The sequence below is a fragment of the Caretta caretta genome, chromosome 2 (genome assembly GCF_965140235.1).
Source record: "Caretta caretta isolate rCarCar2 chromosome 2, rCarCar1.hap1, whole genome shotgun sequence".
In the NCBI taxonomy this organism is placed as follows: domain Eukaryota; kingdom Metazoa; phylum Chordata; order Testudines; family Cheloniidae; genus Caretta; species Caretta caretta.
Window position 1 is genome coordinate 188,306,523 of NC_134207.1, and position 14,171 is coordinate 188,320,693.

The following is a 14,171-nucleotide window of genomic DNA, read 5'->3' on the forward strand; positions in this document are numbered from 1 at the left end:
CAGGAAGAAAAAAAGGTGCACTCCAGAGAATGCTGGGTCGTTCCCTTGGCTGCTTACACTGTGCTAATGAGGTGCCTTCGGGAAGGGGTAAGGATCTTTTATTGTCCTCAGAATTTCTCCACTGTAATAACCCTTCAGGCATTGTGAGATGACTGTAGCCTAAAGCACTGCAGTACATTGTCAGTGAAGTATTGCTCCTGAATTTAAATAATCGTGATACGACCATGACCTACACAGTAGTAGTAGATTGCAAAAATGAAGTAGCTTTCTCTGTATACCCAACATTTATACATGATTTTGGTTATAAGATAGTAAATAAAGAATTTCTATGATGTAAACGTTGAATTTATTCATGTTATGGATTTCTTTTGAGGATTGTTTGGTGAGCTAGTACAACCCTTGCTACAGTTTATTTTTTGCACAGATCTTTTTTTTTCTGCCAGTTTTTTCTGATAAAAAATTGGTATACAAGGCTCTAAACACTCCATCATCTTGTCAGGTCATCAGTGTCCTTTGAGGCCCAAAAGTAGTAAACTTTAAACACTTTTTTTGCTATATATATTATATGTCTTATAGTTAATTTCTATTGTGACAACTTTGCTTTGTTAGAAAAGAAAAGAAAAGAACAGATTTGTGGTCCCCACTCACAAAATGAAAAAGAATTGAGCAGAGCCACATACAAGGTTGGCATTTACTGTTTAAGATCAATTGCCCAAGGGAAAGCCAAAGGCTGAAAACATTCCTTACTGGGGGGGTGGGGGGGGATCAAGATAAGTACACTTCTTTATTGCTTACAGATTGTACTTAATGGAGGAAATCTCCAGATGCATAGAAAATCTCCAAATCGTCAAGCGGCCAAGAACACACAACTGATTGTTTTTTGGACTCTTTCCAGCCGGTAGTAATGGATACATAGTAAGATGTCACTCCAAGACATGGTTGTTATAAACCACGTAAATGTCATCTTAGCAAAGGGAGACTTCTTTCTATCTGTAGATATCCATGGCATAGAAACAAAACGGAGGCATTCAAAGGAACATTAATTTATTCCTGTACAGTAAAATAAATTCTAAATCCTGAAATATATTAAGTTTCACTGAGAATTTATCTGGATATTAGTTTTTTCAGTTTTTTTTCTAGTGAATATAGTGCTCATGAAATTTGCTGAACTGACAGTCGTGCAAATGAAGGTCTTATCACTGAAGACAAAGCAATGCCACAGATTTTGAGGCTTTCTGTGCCACCATAGTGCAAAGATCCTGCTCTGGAGAGACATTGTGTGTTTGCATGATATGCATGTATTCATTCAATAGACCTGAGCTTTATGTATAATTAGAAATAAATCAACACATTCTTAGGTATTAGGGTGGCTAATTACCAGACAGTGAAGTGGTCTGTCCAATCTTAGATTTAAGAAAGTTGAACAAGTTCTTCTGGAAGTTTGGTTTGGAACGTTAACCCTAGCATTCATAATTCCATCACTTTGAAGTATGGATTGGTTTTCAGTTCTCAATTTAAAAGATGCATATTTCCATAACTCTAATTGGCTAAATCATCTGAAGTACCTCTTTTTTGTGATGGCACAGAGATATTTTTAGTACAAGGTTCTTCCATTTGGCCTTTCTACAGTGCCAAGGGTCTATATTAAGTGTCTTTCTGTAGTAGCAATGCATCTAAGAAAATAGGGTAGCTTTGTTTACCCATAGTTAGATGATTGGCTGCTGAAGGCTCTGTTATGTGAAGATTTGCTAGCTCACATTCAGGTGCTGCTCCATACTTATGGATTAGGACTACTTCTGAATATCAAAAAGTCCAATTTATGTCTAAGTCAGAGAATCCATTTTATAGGAGCTATACTGGACTTGGTAGCAGAAAGAGCGTTCCTTCCAGAGGAAAGATTTGGGGTAGTGATGGTATTCCAGAGATTCTGTGTCATCAGACCCAGAAAGTAATTTTCTATGTGGGTCTAAGAGGTCTCATGGCAGTGTCTATTTATGTTATTCCATGTGCATTCCTCAGAATGAGGCCAATGCAACGGTGGATGGCTCAAGTTAACAAGCCAAAACTGGACATTCTTCTCATGCTAGTCACTATGCCTCAGGATATTTTTTATTTTTTTAATGTGGAGGACAAACGGAGCGAATATTCTCAAAGGTGTCCAGTTCCCTTTTTTCATTTGCCACAGTAATCTCAATGCATCAGACAATGGATGGTGAGCTCATCTGGGTTCTCTGATAGTTTGAGGTCACTGGGCATTTCAGGAAAAGAATTTTCAGATAAATGTTTTAGAACTGAGAGCAACTTCACCTGGTTCTCAGATCTTTTCTTTCTCAAATAAGGAGGAAAGTTGTACAGATAACGATGGACAATATAGTTGGCCCTGTATTACATCTGCAAGCAAGCAAGGCAGTGCCCTGTCTCCTCTCCTGTGTGCCAAGGCAGTCGGTATTTGGAAATGCCACCATATGCCTTTTTTTCAGCCACAGTTTGAGCCAACCATTTTACTGTGAGGAGTAACTGTCTTGGTAGCATTATTCTTTATTTCTTTTATTTCATGATTACAGCAGCAGATTCCCATGTCTTAGGATGGTGTATGGAATGGACTTACATTTTTAACAGCCCTTTACAAGTCTTCTTCCTTTGGCAAGAATCAGTATGAGAGGATTTACGTTTCTTAAATCCCTCAAATTTGCATCTCTCAACTTTATTCGTGGTCAGCCTTATGCTCTACTTCCTTTAGCCTCAGCTCTATAAGCCTTCTATAAAAGAGTACCTTCTTTTGTATGTTGGACATGGGTTACCATTGCAGTCATCGTGTTCACAACTGGTGCATTCTACGCAATGTCTGTCTGTTTAGCAGGGGACAGTAATGTATTGGCAGATGAGCTCAGTAGAGAAATTTCTCAGATGCACAAGTGGCCTCTGAAGGACCAGATGGTACAAGAGATCATCTCCAGTTGGGATTGGCCCATTGTGGATCTGCTTGCAACCAAGTTCAAGAAAAAGAGTAGTCTTTTCTGTTAAAAGAAAAGGAGTACTTGTGGCACCTTAGAGACTAACCAATTTATTTGAGCATAAGCTTTCGTGAGCTACAGCTCACTTCATCGGATGCATACTTTGACTTTCCACAGTATGCATCCGATGAAGTGAACTGTAGCTCACGAAAGCTTATGCTCAGATAAATTGGTTAGTCTCTAAGGTGCCACAAGTACTCCTTTTCTTTTTGCGAATACAGACTAACACGGCTGTTACTCTGAAACTTTTCTGTTAAGTGTGGGAAAGAGCAGCGAGTCCATCTTGAACGCTTTCCTGATGCAGTGGTGAAAGGGCCTCCTTTATGCTTTCCCCACTTTTCCATTAATTCAGTTGGTGGTGAGGAAGATAAGAGAGGATAAGGCAAGAGTTGGTCCTGATTGCTCTAGCATGGTAGAGACAGCAATGGTATGCAGACCTGCTTCAGCTGTTGGAGGGAGTTTACAGATTTTTTTTCCCCTGGCCTCCAGACTTGTTTTCTCAGTAGTATGGCAAATTCTTCATCTGGATCCCCAATCTCTCTATCTAACATCCTGGCCTGTCGGACTCTGAATAATCTTGAACAACTTGTTTGTCATTAGTCAGAATATATTGCTTAATTCTAGAAAACAATCTGTGACGAAATGTTGTTTGAAATGGTTTAGATTTTTTTTTTAAATGAAAAAATCTGGCTCACCATTTACAACGTCTGTTCTGTGTTTTGGAATATATAATGTATTTGAAGTGTGAGGGGCTCTTTAATTTGTCTTTAAGAGTTCATTTGGTGGCTCTTTCAGTTTATCATGTTTTGATTTATGACAATCACTATCTGTGTATAATACAGTTAAAAGGTTTGTGAAAAAATTATCTAACTTGTATCCCACCATTGAGAGATCTGGTTCTACCATGGGCTATTAATGTGGTCTGATCTATGCTTATGAAGCCCACAGGTAAATATAAAAAAGCAACCATAACAGAGTACTAGATGGGGAGGAAATGGAAAATTACAGTAGGGTCATATGAGAAATAAAAGGGAAGTCAGTGGGGGAATCTGCTCAACATCTTTGATTATACTGAAATATAAGGATTATGGGGAATAGATAGAAAGAACTGGAAGTATTGGTACATAAGCTAAATTATGACTTAAGTGGCATCACAGATCTGTTTTACCAATTACTTTTCCAACAATAATTGTTGAAATACTTTTCCAACAGTAATTGGACAACTTTGCCAATTACTTTTCCAACAGATGTCTGAGTAGTTAAAATCCCCCATTACTACTAGGTCTTGTGTTTTGTATATTTTTATTGTTTGTTCTAGATATGCCTCTACCACTTCCACTTCCTGACTTGATTGTCTATAGTAAACCCCATCATGATGTCAACCCTGATTTTTCCCCTTTTATCTTTACCCAGAGACTTTCAACTGATCTACCTCTCAACTTTTTCTGGCCCTCAGAACAAGTGTGTGTATGTGTATGTGTGTATATATATATATATATATATATATATATATATATATATATATATATATATATATGTGATATGTATATGTATATGTATATATATGTATGTATGTGATATGTATATGTATATGTACTTGATGTATAATGCAACATGTCCTCCTTTTTCTCCCACCTGTCCTTCCTAAACAAGCTATAACCCCCTATACTTATATTTCAGTCATGAGATTTATCCCACCAAGTCTTTTTCAGTAAATTCTTGCAAAATATTGGGGACAACTTTTTATTTCATTAAGTGGAGGACAAAACCAGGGGCACAGCCATTTTAGACTTGATTCTGACTGACAAGAAGGAATTGGCTGTGAATCTGTAGGTTGAAGGCAATTTGGGTGAAAATGATCATGAAACGATAGATTTCATGATTCTAAGGAAAGGAAAGAGTGAGAGCAGCACAATAAAGAGAATGGACTTAAAAAACCCCAGATGTTAACAAACTCAGAGAACTGATAGGTATGGTCCCGTGGGAAGAAAATCTAAGGGAAAAAGGAGTTCAGGAGAGCTGGCAATTTCTTGAGACAATATTAAGGCACAACTGCAAACCATCCTGATGCAAAGAAAAGATAAGAATAGTAAGAGGCCATTATGGCTCCATCAAGAGTTCCTTAATGACCTGAAAATCAAAAAGGAATTCTACAAAAAGTGGAAACGCAGACACATTGCTAAGGAGGAGTAAAAAAAGAATAGCACAAGCATGTAGGCACAGAATCAGAAAGGCTAAGGCACAAAATTAGTTATGCCTAACAAGGAACACAAAAGGGAATAAGAAGAGGTTTTTAAAATACACTAGGAGCAAGAAAAAGGACTAAGGAAAGCATAGGCTCTCTACTCAGAGGGGAAGGAGAGCGAATACCTGATGAGATTGAGAAGGCTGAAGTGTTTAATGCCTATTTTGTCTTCTCTAAAAGGTTTAACGATGACTGATACTCAACACAATTAATACTAACAAGAAGATGGAAGGAACAAAAGCCAAAATAGAGAAGGAGCAAGTTGAAAATTATTTAGATAAATTACATGTATTCAAGTTGGTAGCGCCTGATGAAATTCATCGTAGGAGGCTTAAGGAAGCAGCTAAAGCAATCTTGGAACCATTAGTAATTATGTCTGAGAACTCCTGGAGATGGGTGAGGTCCCAGAGGACTGTAAAAGGGCAAACACAGTACCTATCTTTTAAAAAGGGAAGCAAAGATGACCAGGGAAATTATATACCAGTTAGCCTAACTCTGATACCTGGAAAGATACTGGAACAAATTATTAAATAATCAATTTGTAGAAGAAATAGGTTTATAAGGAGTAGCCACTGAGGGTTTTTCAAGCACAATTCATGCCAATCCAACATAATTTCCTTGTTTAACAGAGTTACTGGTCTAGTGGATAGGGGAAGCCATAGACATGATATATCTTGATTTTAGTGTGGTGTTTGACACAGTCCCACATGACATTCTCTAAAGGAAACTTGGGAAATGTGGTTTGAATGAAATTACTATAAGGTGAGTGCACAACTGGTTGAAAGACTGTGCTCAAAGAGTAAGTTATCAATGGTTTGCTGTCACAGCAGGAGGATGTATCTACTGGGGTACAGAACTATTTAATATTTTCATTATTGACTTGGAAAATGGGGTGGAGAGCGTGCTAATAAAATTTGCAGATGACACACCACGCTGGGAGGGGTTCAAACATTTTGGAGGACAGGATTAGAATTCAAAATTTAAAAAATTAAATTAGAGAATTGATCGGAAATCAACATGATGAAATTCGATATAGACAAGTTCAAAGTACTACATTTAGGAGGGAAAAATCAAATGCACAACTACAAAATGGGAAATAATTGGCCAGGTGGTAAGTACTGCTGAAAAAGATCTGGTCTTAGAGCAGATCACAGACACAATATGAGTCAACAATGTGATTCAGCTGCAATAAAGGTTAATATCATTCAGAGGTATATTAATATGAATGGCATATGCAAGACATGGGAGGTAATTGTTCCATTCTACTGAGCACTGGTGAGGCCTCAGCTGGAGTACTGTGTCCAGATCTGGGTGCCACACTTCAGGACAGATGTGGATAAACTGGAGAGAGTCCAGAGGACAGCAACAAAAATTCTAAAAGGTTTAGAAAACCTAGTCTATGAGAAAAGGAGTACTAGTGGCACCTTAGAGACTAACCAATTTATTTAGTCTCTAAGGTGCCACAAGTACTCCTTTTCTTTTTGCGAATACAGACTAACACTGCTGCTACTCTGAAACTAGTCTATGAGGAAAAGTTTAAAAAAAACAGGGCATATTTAGTCCTGAAAAAGGAAGACGGGAGGACCTGATAACAGACTTCAAATATGTTAAGGGCTCTTATAAAGAGGATTGTGATCAATTGTTTTCTTTGTTTCCTGAAGTTAGGATAAGAAGTAATGGTCTTAATCTGCAGCAAAGGAGATTAGATATTAGGAAAAACTTTCTAACTTGAAGAATAGTTAAGTTGTACAATAGACTTCCAAGGGTGTTTGTGGAATCCTTAAAACGTTGGAGGTTTTTAAGAACAGGTTGGACAAATGCATGTCAGGGATAGTCTGTTTACATGATCCTACCTCAGTGCAGAGTGATGGACATGATGATCTTTCAAAGAACCTTCCAACCCTATATTTCTATGATTCTTTTTTTCTTTTTCTTTCCCTTTTATGTGCTGTGACTTGGTAATTTTTCACATAGTATGTGATCAAATACAGTATGGAATGGTGGGTTAAGAAGAAAATTTCCTTCTTGATATTTAATTTCCTTGTTTCTGTTTACATCAGTTGGCCCTGTAGTGTTGTTGAAATATATATATTTATCATTAAATATATATAAATTTCATTAAATATCATTAAAGAGCTAAGGCCCCAGTCCATTTGCTGCAGTGAAGTCCTGTGTCCACGCTGAGCCCAATCGACTTAAAAGTAAAGCTCATTACCTGAGCAAGGACGTTTTTTACTGCAATAAAGTTGGAGGGGAAAAGAAAAGGGGGGACGGGAATACCATTATGACCCTTATCTTTGGGCTGCTGAAGGACCGAGTGCGTCAGACTGAGGGGACAGACTGGGCGGTGTTTACTGTCCTCGTTACTCCTTTTTTAGATGTCCATTCCTGAATTTACAGCCAAATTCTTGTTTTATTTTTCTTAAAGTAAAAGTAAATCTTTTACTCTCTCTATCTTGTCAGATTATTTTTTCAGTGAAGAATGTGTAATTACAACTCACAGCCAAATGAAGATTTTGATTTCTATAATCCTGAATACTCAAGAATAAAAGTTAATTCTTTCATGATATGGCTTTAATATATTAGAGTGTGTGTACATCTTCTAATTTTCCATCTTTCATCTTTGTTTAAACTAAAGGCGTTCTAGCAACTGATTAGAAAGATGCTGGAATAAGTTCTTATTTCCTGAATCTGTTTCCAGTTTGGCTACCACTCTGGAACCAATTTGCTTCTGTAATCACACGACATTAGTATTTGAAATTTTAATTTTTTTTATATAAATGATATTATACATATATAAGATCACTGCGTGTGAGTGTGTGTGTGTGTGTATGTATGTATATCTTAATAAGATATATTATCCAAAACTGAAGAAGACATGTTAAACTCTAAAAGCAGTGTACTTTTCATTATGTTCTTTCTCAGTGTTTAGGAAAGCTTCTAATATGCTGTTGGCTCTTCCACAACCAAAATAAATAACAAGACAGAATAAAATCAGTTATTTACCCAAATGTAAATATTGACCTCTTTATACCTTTAATTCCTTAATTCCTTTTAAATGTTGAATGAAAAGGAAGCTTACCTTTGTATTTTCAGATATATTCACCTTATTTGTACTTGCTTTCTCCATTATGTGTGCCTGATTTTCAGACGTACTCAGCACCCACAACTGTATTTTAAGTCAGTGGGAACCAGAAGTGCTTAGTGCCTCTGAAAATCAGGCCCTATATCTTTTAGTGCTCTTTTGTAAAACTGCTTGGAATCTGAGAAAATCTGATTGTGTTGTTTTTTTAATATTGCTATTATTAATGCTATGATGGTTCATGATACTGGCAGGTTATCTGGTGTACGAAAGCTCTTCAATCGTATCTTGAAGATCCATTTTTTTCAACTAACATAGCTTATGTCCTGATAACATGACAAGATGAATCCTTCAGTTGAGGCCAAATATTAGCTTAGCTCAGGCTTCCTTTCCCAAGAGTTAAGTAAGCAGAAAATGGTACAAGGCTTGTTGCTTATACAGTGTTTGACAACAGGTCCCAGAGGGGCTAAGGGAGCCAATCTCAGGTGGCAGCAAATTGAATTAATCTGAAAGCCTCATTGAGTTGAAAGAGCACTGAGACAATACATGACCCTTTCCAGCCAAGATATAAGAATGACTGTGGTTGTCTGGTACAGGGCATGAGTCATCTTAGGACTGGTTAAAAAGTACAAGATAAAGCACGCTTCTGAGGGACAAAATTTTGCTAAGGATAGCTGCATCTGGATATTGCTGAAGATCTGTTAGCATTCATAAGAACCATTCTCTGCTGCATAATGCTTTGGTTATGGCTTATTTATGGTATTATAATTAAATGTGGTATTACTTATTTCAAGCGACACAGGAGCCCCAGTTTGTGTGCCTAATAATCATTGGTATGTAAGAAAGAATTAATACTGCTATAAATCTTTTGAATATGTACAGTTCATATTGTAAATACAGGTATATTTTTCACCCCTGCAGTTCAGAAAATCATTTAAACTGAAATTTAAAGAAAAAGATTGAAAATTTGTATTGTTATTTGCAAACAAAAATATCTGAGAAATAAGTGTCAAGAAGCTTAATTTTGATAAAAGTGCACTTGTATATGAGTTTTTAAATGGTTGTCTACTGTACAGTATGGTACACTAACAAAACTTTAAAGACTGGGGGCTAATTCTCCTTTGATTTACAACTCTGTAAATGAGAAGTAAATCCATTAAATCAGTTGTGTTATATCCATGTAAAACTGGTTTGAGATGAGAATCAGGCCCATGAGTAAATTGTTCTTGTTTAAGTAGAACTGAAGTTTAGACAGTGGTAACAAATTAATTGACACTTATGAAGAAAAGTTTCTTTTAATAAGAATTATACTAAATTCCCACATGCATCTTTTTAGTCTTATATGTTTAAAAATTAAACACTGATGATCAGTAGAGGAAGGAGATAGTTAGGAATATATTTTTAATGACATGAAAACTTCATTATTGTTGCTCGCAGTTGGTGGTGATGATGACTGTGGAGATATAAATGTCAGAAATCCAAAGGGAATGAGATGGTAGGATAAAGTGGAGAATAATATAAGAGAGAAATAAATAGTGCCATTATGGTACATTATTTGTGAAGACTGAGTGTGCTATAGACTAAACAAACTAAATCTCTGGAGTACATCTATTGTCCTCCTTACTTGTATTTAAATTAACTTGACCAATTCATCAATCGCATTTAGTCAGTGTTGAAAGACTTTGCTTATTCACAGTTTGAGCTGGAAAATGATGTTGTGGACAATGAGGAAAAATATCAGATGTTCTGTCTTCAATTTCTGTTTGGTAAATGATCTGTTTATAAAATATAGCATTTGATTATTCAGTCTGTATTCAGGTAGACCTTCCGATAGAGTCAATAGGAGTTATCCAGAACACAAATTGTTGCAAGATAAGGTCCTTCATTGATCAGCATTATTTTGACATAATTTATTTTCCTAGAAGTTTAGAAATAGACAAGAGAACAGTTATTTGCATGGACAGTGTACATGGATTATTATCTTTATTTTATTTGTTAATTTAAAATTACTTGGTGCCTGTTCCTGCAAATGCTTATGACAATAAGATTCAGAAAGCACAAAGGGGATGGAATAGGAAGTAACAATGTGGCCCAAGAATTTAGGGATTGCTGTACTAGATCAAAGCAGTGGTCCAGTTAGTTCACTGTCCTGTGTGTCTCAGTGGTGAATACCACATTTTCAAGGTCCAAGGAAGGACAGTTATGGAATAACCTGACCCATGGAGAACTTTTTTGTTAATCCTAAACATTTAGTGGTTGATCTATGTCCTGCAGAATGAGGATTTCAAGAAAGGGGGGAGAGGTGGTCAAGATGTTGTTTGAGGAGCAGCTGGACTCAGAGGCAAGCACTCTGTGGTGTTTGAAGAAGATAGGCCTGCCTAGCTTACCATCAGGTGACTGTAAGATTTTAGTTAAAATAGACATGCGTTTAGACTGTCATCTTAGTTTCCTCTAAATATGTTGTGTCCTTACTGTTAAACAATATTTTGGTTTAAGAAGAATATTTCTGGTCACTATATTCATCACTGGTCACAGACTCCCAGCACAGGTGCCAAACCCAGGTGGACCTGTTGGGCAAGCACATTCAGTACTCAGGGTGCTGTAACCCAGGGCCTAATCTAAGACTGGAAGAGCTGTGTAATTCCACCCCTGGAATGGTAAAGGCACACAAGACCTGATATCTGAGGCATGCACTCACATAAATCAGAAATGGGACAGAGGTGTAGCATTTGTGAAAGAAAATATGACATTGGATGGTAACTGTGACAATCTTGCTATCTGTGTGGCAATGGAATTGTTTTGGTGAAGTAGAACTCATGGGGACACTTGGCAAACTGATGGCTGAACATATTTCTCAGATTAAAGTAATTTTAGATTAAAACCATAAATTTTAGATTAAAACAATTTTTGTACTTAAAACTGTGTTTCTTTTGTCAATGAAAAACTATAAAATAGGTTAAATTTGAAATTTCTAGCTTCTGACAGTAATAGCTATGTAGGTGCAGAAATTAAGAACCCATGAAAAATTAGACTATTTTTCATGTTCTTATAACTCAAAAATCGCTGAACTAATTTCACTAAAACCTTCCAAAAGATTAATCTTTTGGCTGAGACTAAGCATGAAAAAAAATTGGCTGTGGAGAAATTTAAGAAAGTTATAAAGCAACTGAAAGAAAAACTAAAATGGAATGGGATCTCAGACTTAGTTAGCTATAGGATAGTACTAATTTCCCAGACTGCTGTAGTATGACATGTATATATGCAGCACTTACAATATGCACTTCCATATTCCAGTAAATGTTTCCTATCCTTTCCCTCCATGCCAAACATGAGACATATGGTACATGTTTGACTTGACCAACAATTATTGAATGGAAAGTAATGTAAATTTTTAATTAAAATAAATTCTTAAATAAACTTATTAGTAAAGATGGTGGATTGAAAGCCCTGGAAAGTGTCCTCTGTATATCCATAGAAAAAGTGCATTGGGGTAATGGCAATGCAATCTGCCATGCACTGCCTCACTTATATGCCTGAACCTTGTCATGGTAGAATCACTTTAGTGTTAAGAGTAATTAAATTTCCATGCCTATCAAGTCCTTGACCCTTTTGTTAATGTCCCGATAATAACTGGCATTCTTATTGGCAAATTCTGTGATATGAACACGTCTTCATGTAGAGCTGAATGCTCATGACACAGTAACCACTTTCATTCATTACTGACCTATGCTGGATTCAGAGTGATCACTTGGAGATGAAAGACTCAGTTTTAAATATTATTTCTATTATTTCCTTGGATTTATTTACAGTACAAGACAAAGGGGAGGAGGGGAACATAAACTTTGTTTCAAAGTAGTTGAATTTTCTTGTGAAATGACTTATTCCCTTAGGATTTCCCATATTTGTCCTGATATCTGTGTAACAAGATTAAGCAGCAGTATTCTGACAACACAAATTATTTTCCTGTATTTGTCTTTTATTTAGATAGTTCAGAAAAGTAAAGTCAGAGATCGACAATAGTAGTTAATATAAAATGCCTTTTTTCCCCTCTAGGAAGAACGTGTTGTGAATCATATGGCGGCGAAGATTGTTGAAAATGTTTGCACCACTGATTCTTTTCATGCACAGGGATTTATTACAGGAGAAATTGGACCAGTGTTATGGTACCTTTTCACACATTCCACTGTAGATTCTCTGAGGATAACAGCTATTTTGGTAAGGAGCTTCCTCTCAAAACATCTAAATAGTCTGGTGTCGTTGATTTGAAAAGCTTGAGAGCATTCTGTACAGATATTGAAATGTGTGAATATTATTTTCATATGTGACATGTTAACATTTTGTATTTCTACATATATTTCTAAAACTGTATAATAAATATTCAGCAATCTGTTAGTTTTGTAGGAACATTGCTTTCTAAAGGTATGTCTACAATGTAAGTGAAAGTGTGATTGTAGCACAGGTGGACATACCTGTGCTAGCCTTAATCTTGTGGGCACAGGTTACAATAGTAGTGAAGATGTGGCACCATGGGCTCGCAACCAGAGTACAAGTCTGTCTGGGTACTCTGGTTGCTCGCCTGTGCTAAAGCCTGTGCCACCGAGTCTTTACTACTATTGTTACCATTGATAGCTAGATTAAAACTAGCATGGGTGTGCGTATGGGTGCTACAATCAATCCTTCAGTTGCAGTGTAAACATACCTTTAGTATTAGTTCTGTAGGCAAATGCGGTGCTTTTACTTGTGTAATGATGGCTACTGTATGGGTCTTGCAAGACAGAAATTTCTTTTCTTATATGCAAAGTCAACAAACCTTAATTTGCTTACAGATAGAAGTTGACTTCAGTTGACTTTTAAGCAAGAGGAGCCTTGTGACAAATATATTGCTAATTAATGAATCTTACTAATGTTTTAAAGTTTTGCTCTGACCTGGAAAAAGCCTCAAAACTGTTTGGCTTGCATTGCTCTGCCAACATAATATTACTCCTCTCTAACACTGTGACTAATAATTTTCACTCTACCCTTGTTCGTGTTCTACTCATTTCACTGAGATGACTTATAATTGATGCTGAGTACATCCTTATGTTGAAAGCTAATATTGGACAAATGCCTCATGAGTTCATAATTGTCTGTTGGACTCATGCTTTACTGCACTGTCTGTAACTAGTATTCAAAGGGTTCTGTCTTCCAAGGAATCTGTAAAATTCCCGCAGTGCTACAATATAGTCTTTAATTGTTTTGGGAAGAGGGGTAGAGTATTATTATAATTTACTGTTAATATTACAGAAGAGAGTAGATGACCCAGCTAAAAATCAGTGTCCTATTGTTCTAGATGCTGTACAAACACATACTAAGAGACAGTCCCTGCCCTGAAGAGTTTACAATCTAAATATGACAAAATAGAGAAATGGTGGGAGGAAGGGATGCAACATGCAACAGAAGATTGGGCACTGAGGAAAAACGAGCTTGTGAGTTGCCAACGTAACCCACGAAGTCTGTGATGGAACTAGGAATTTTACCCAGATGTCCTAGGGCCTGTTCTGGGGCCTAAGCCTTCATTATAGACGATCATTTTGGAGGTGTATAAATGCCCTTGGGTTAGCTATGGAACAGCCTTTAAAATATAAAGTACAATCATTTTTTAAAACTTTATAAATTTCATAGTATGTTGGCAATATTTTGTAAGGTATTACCCAAGATTTTTCACCCCTGTTGGTTGGAAGAACAACTGGAGGAATGGACAAAAACTACATTAGCAGCCACTATATTCAGTGTGAAACTGCTTTTTGTTGCTGTGGTTTGGAATTTGAGGGTATTGTTGGATTCCCAGCTG

The 14,171-nt window shown here is 36.6% G+C and overlaps 1 protein-coding gene across 8 annotated transcripts in view; it reads left to right on the forward strand.

Moving 5' to 3' along the window:
* Positions 1-14,171, forward strand: part of ULK4 (unc-51 like kinase 4) — a 386,015-nt gene that overhangs the window by 84,838 nt on the left and 287,006 nt on the right. For all 8 annotated transcript variants that reach the window (XR_012667172.1, XR_012667171.1, XR_012667173.1 and 5 more), the window contains 2 exons: positions 4-87; positions 12,395-12,556. Coding sequence is in view for 5 of the 8 variants with exons in the window: in XM_048838838.2 (XP_048694795.2) it covers positions 4-87; positions 12,395-12,556 (246 nt within the window). In the remaining 3 variants the exon portion in view is untranslated. The remainder of the gene's footprint in view (positions 1-3; positions 88-12,394; positions 12,557-14,171) is intronic.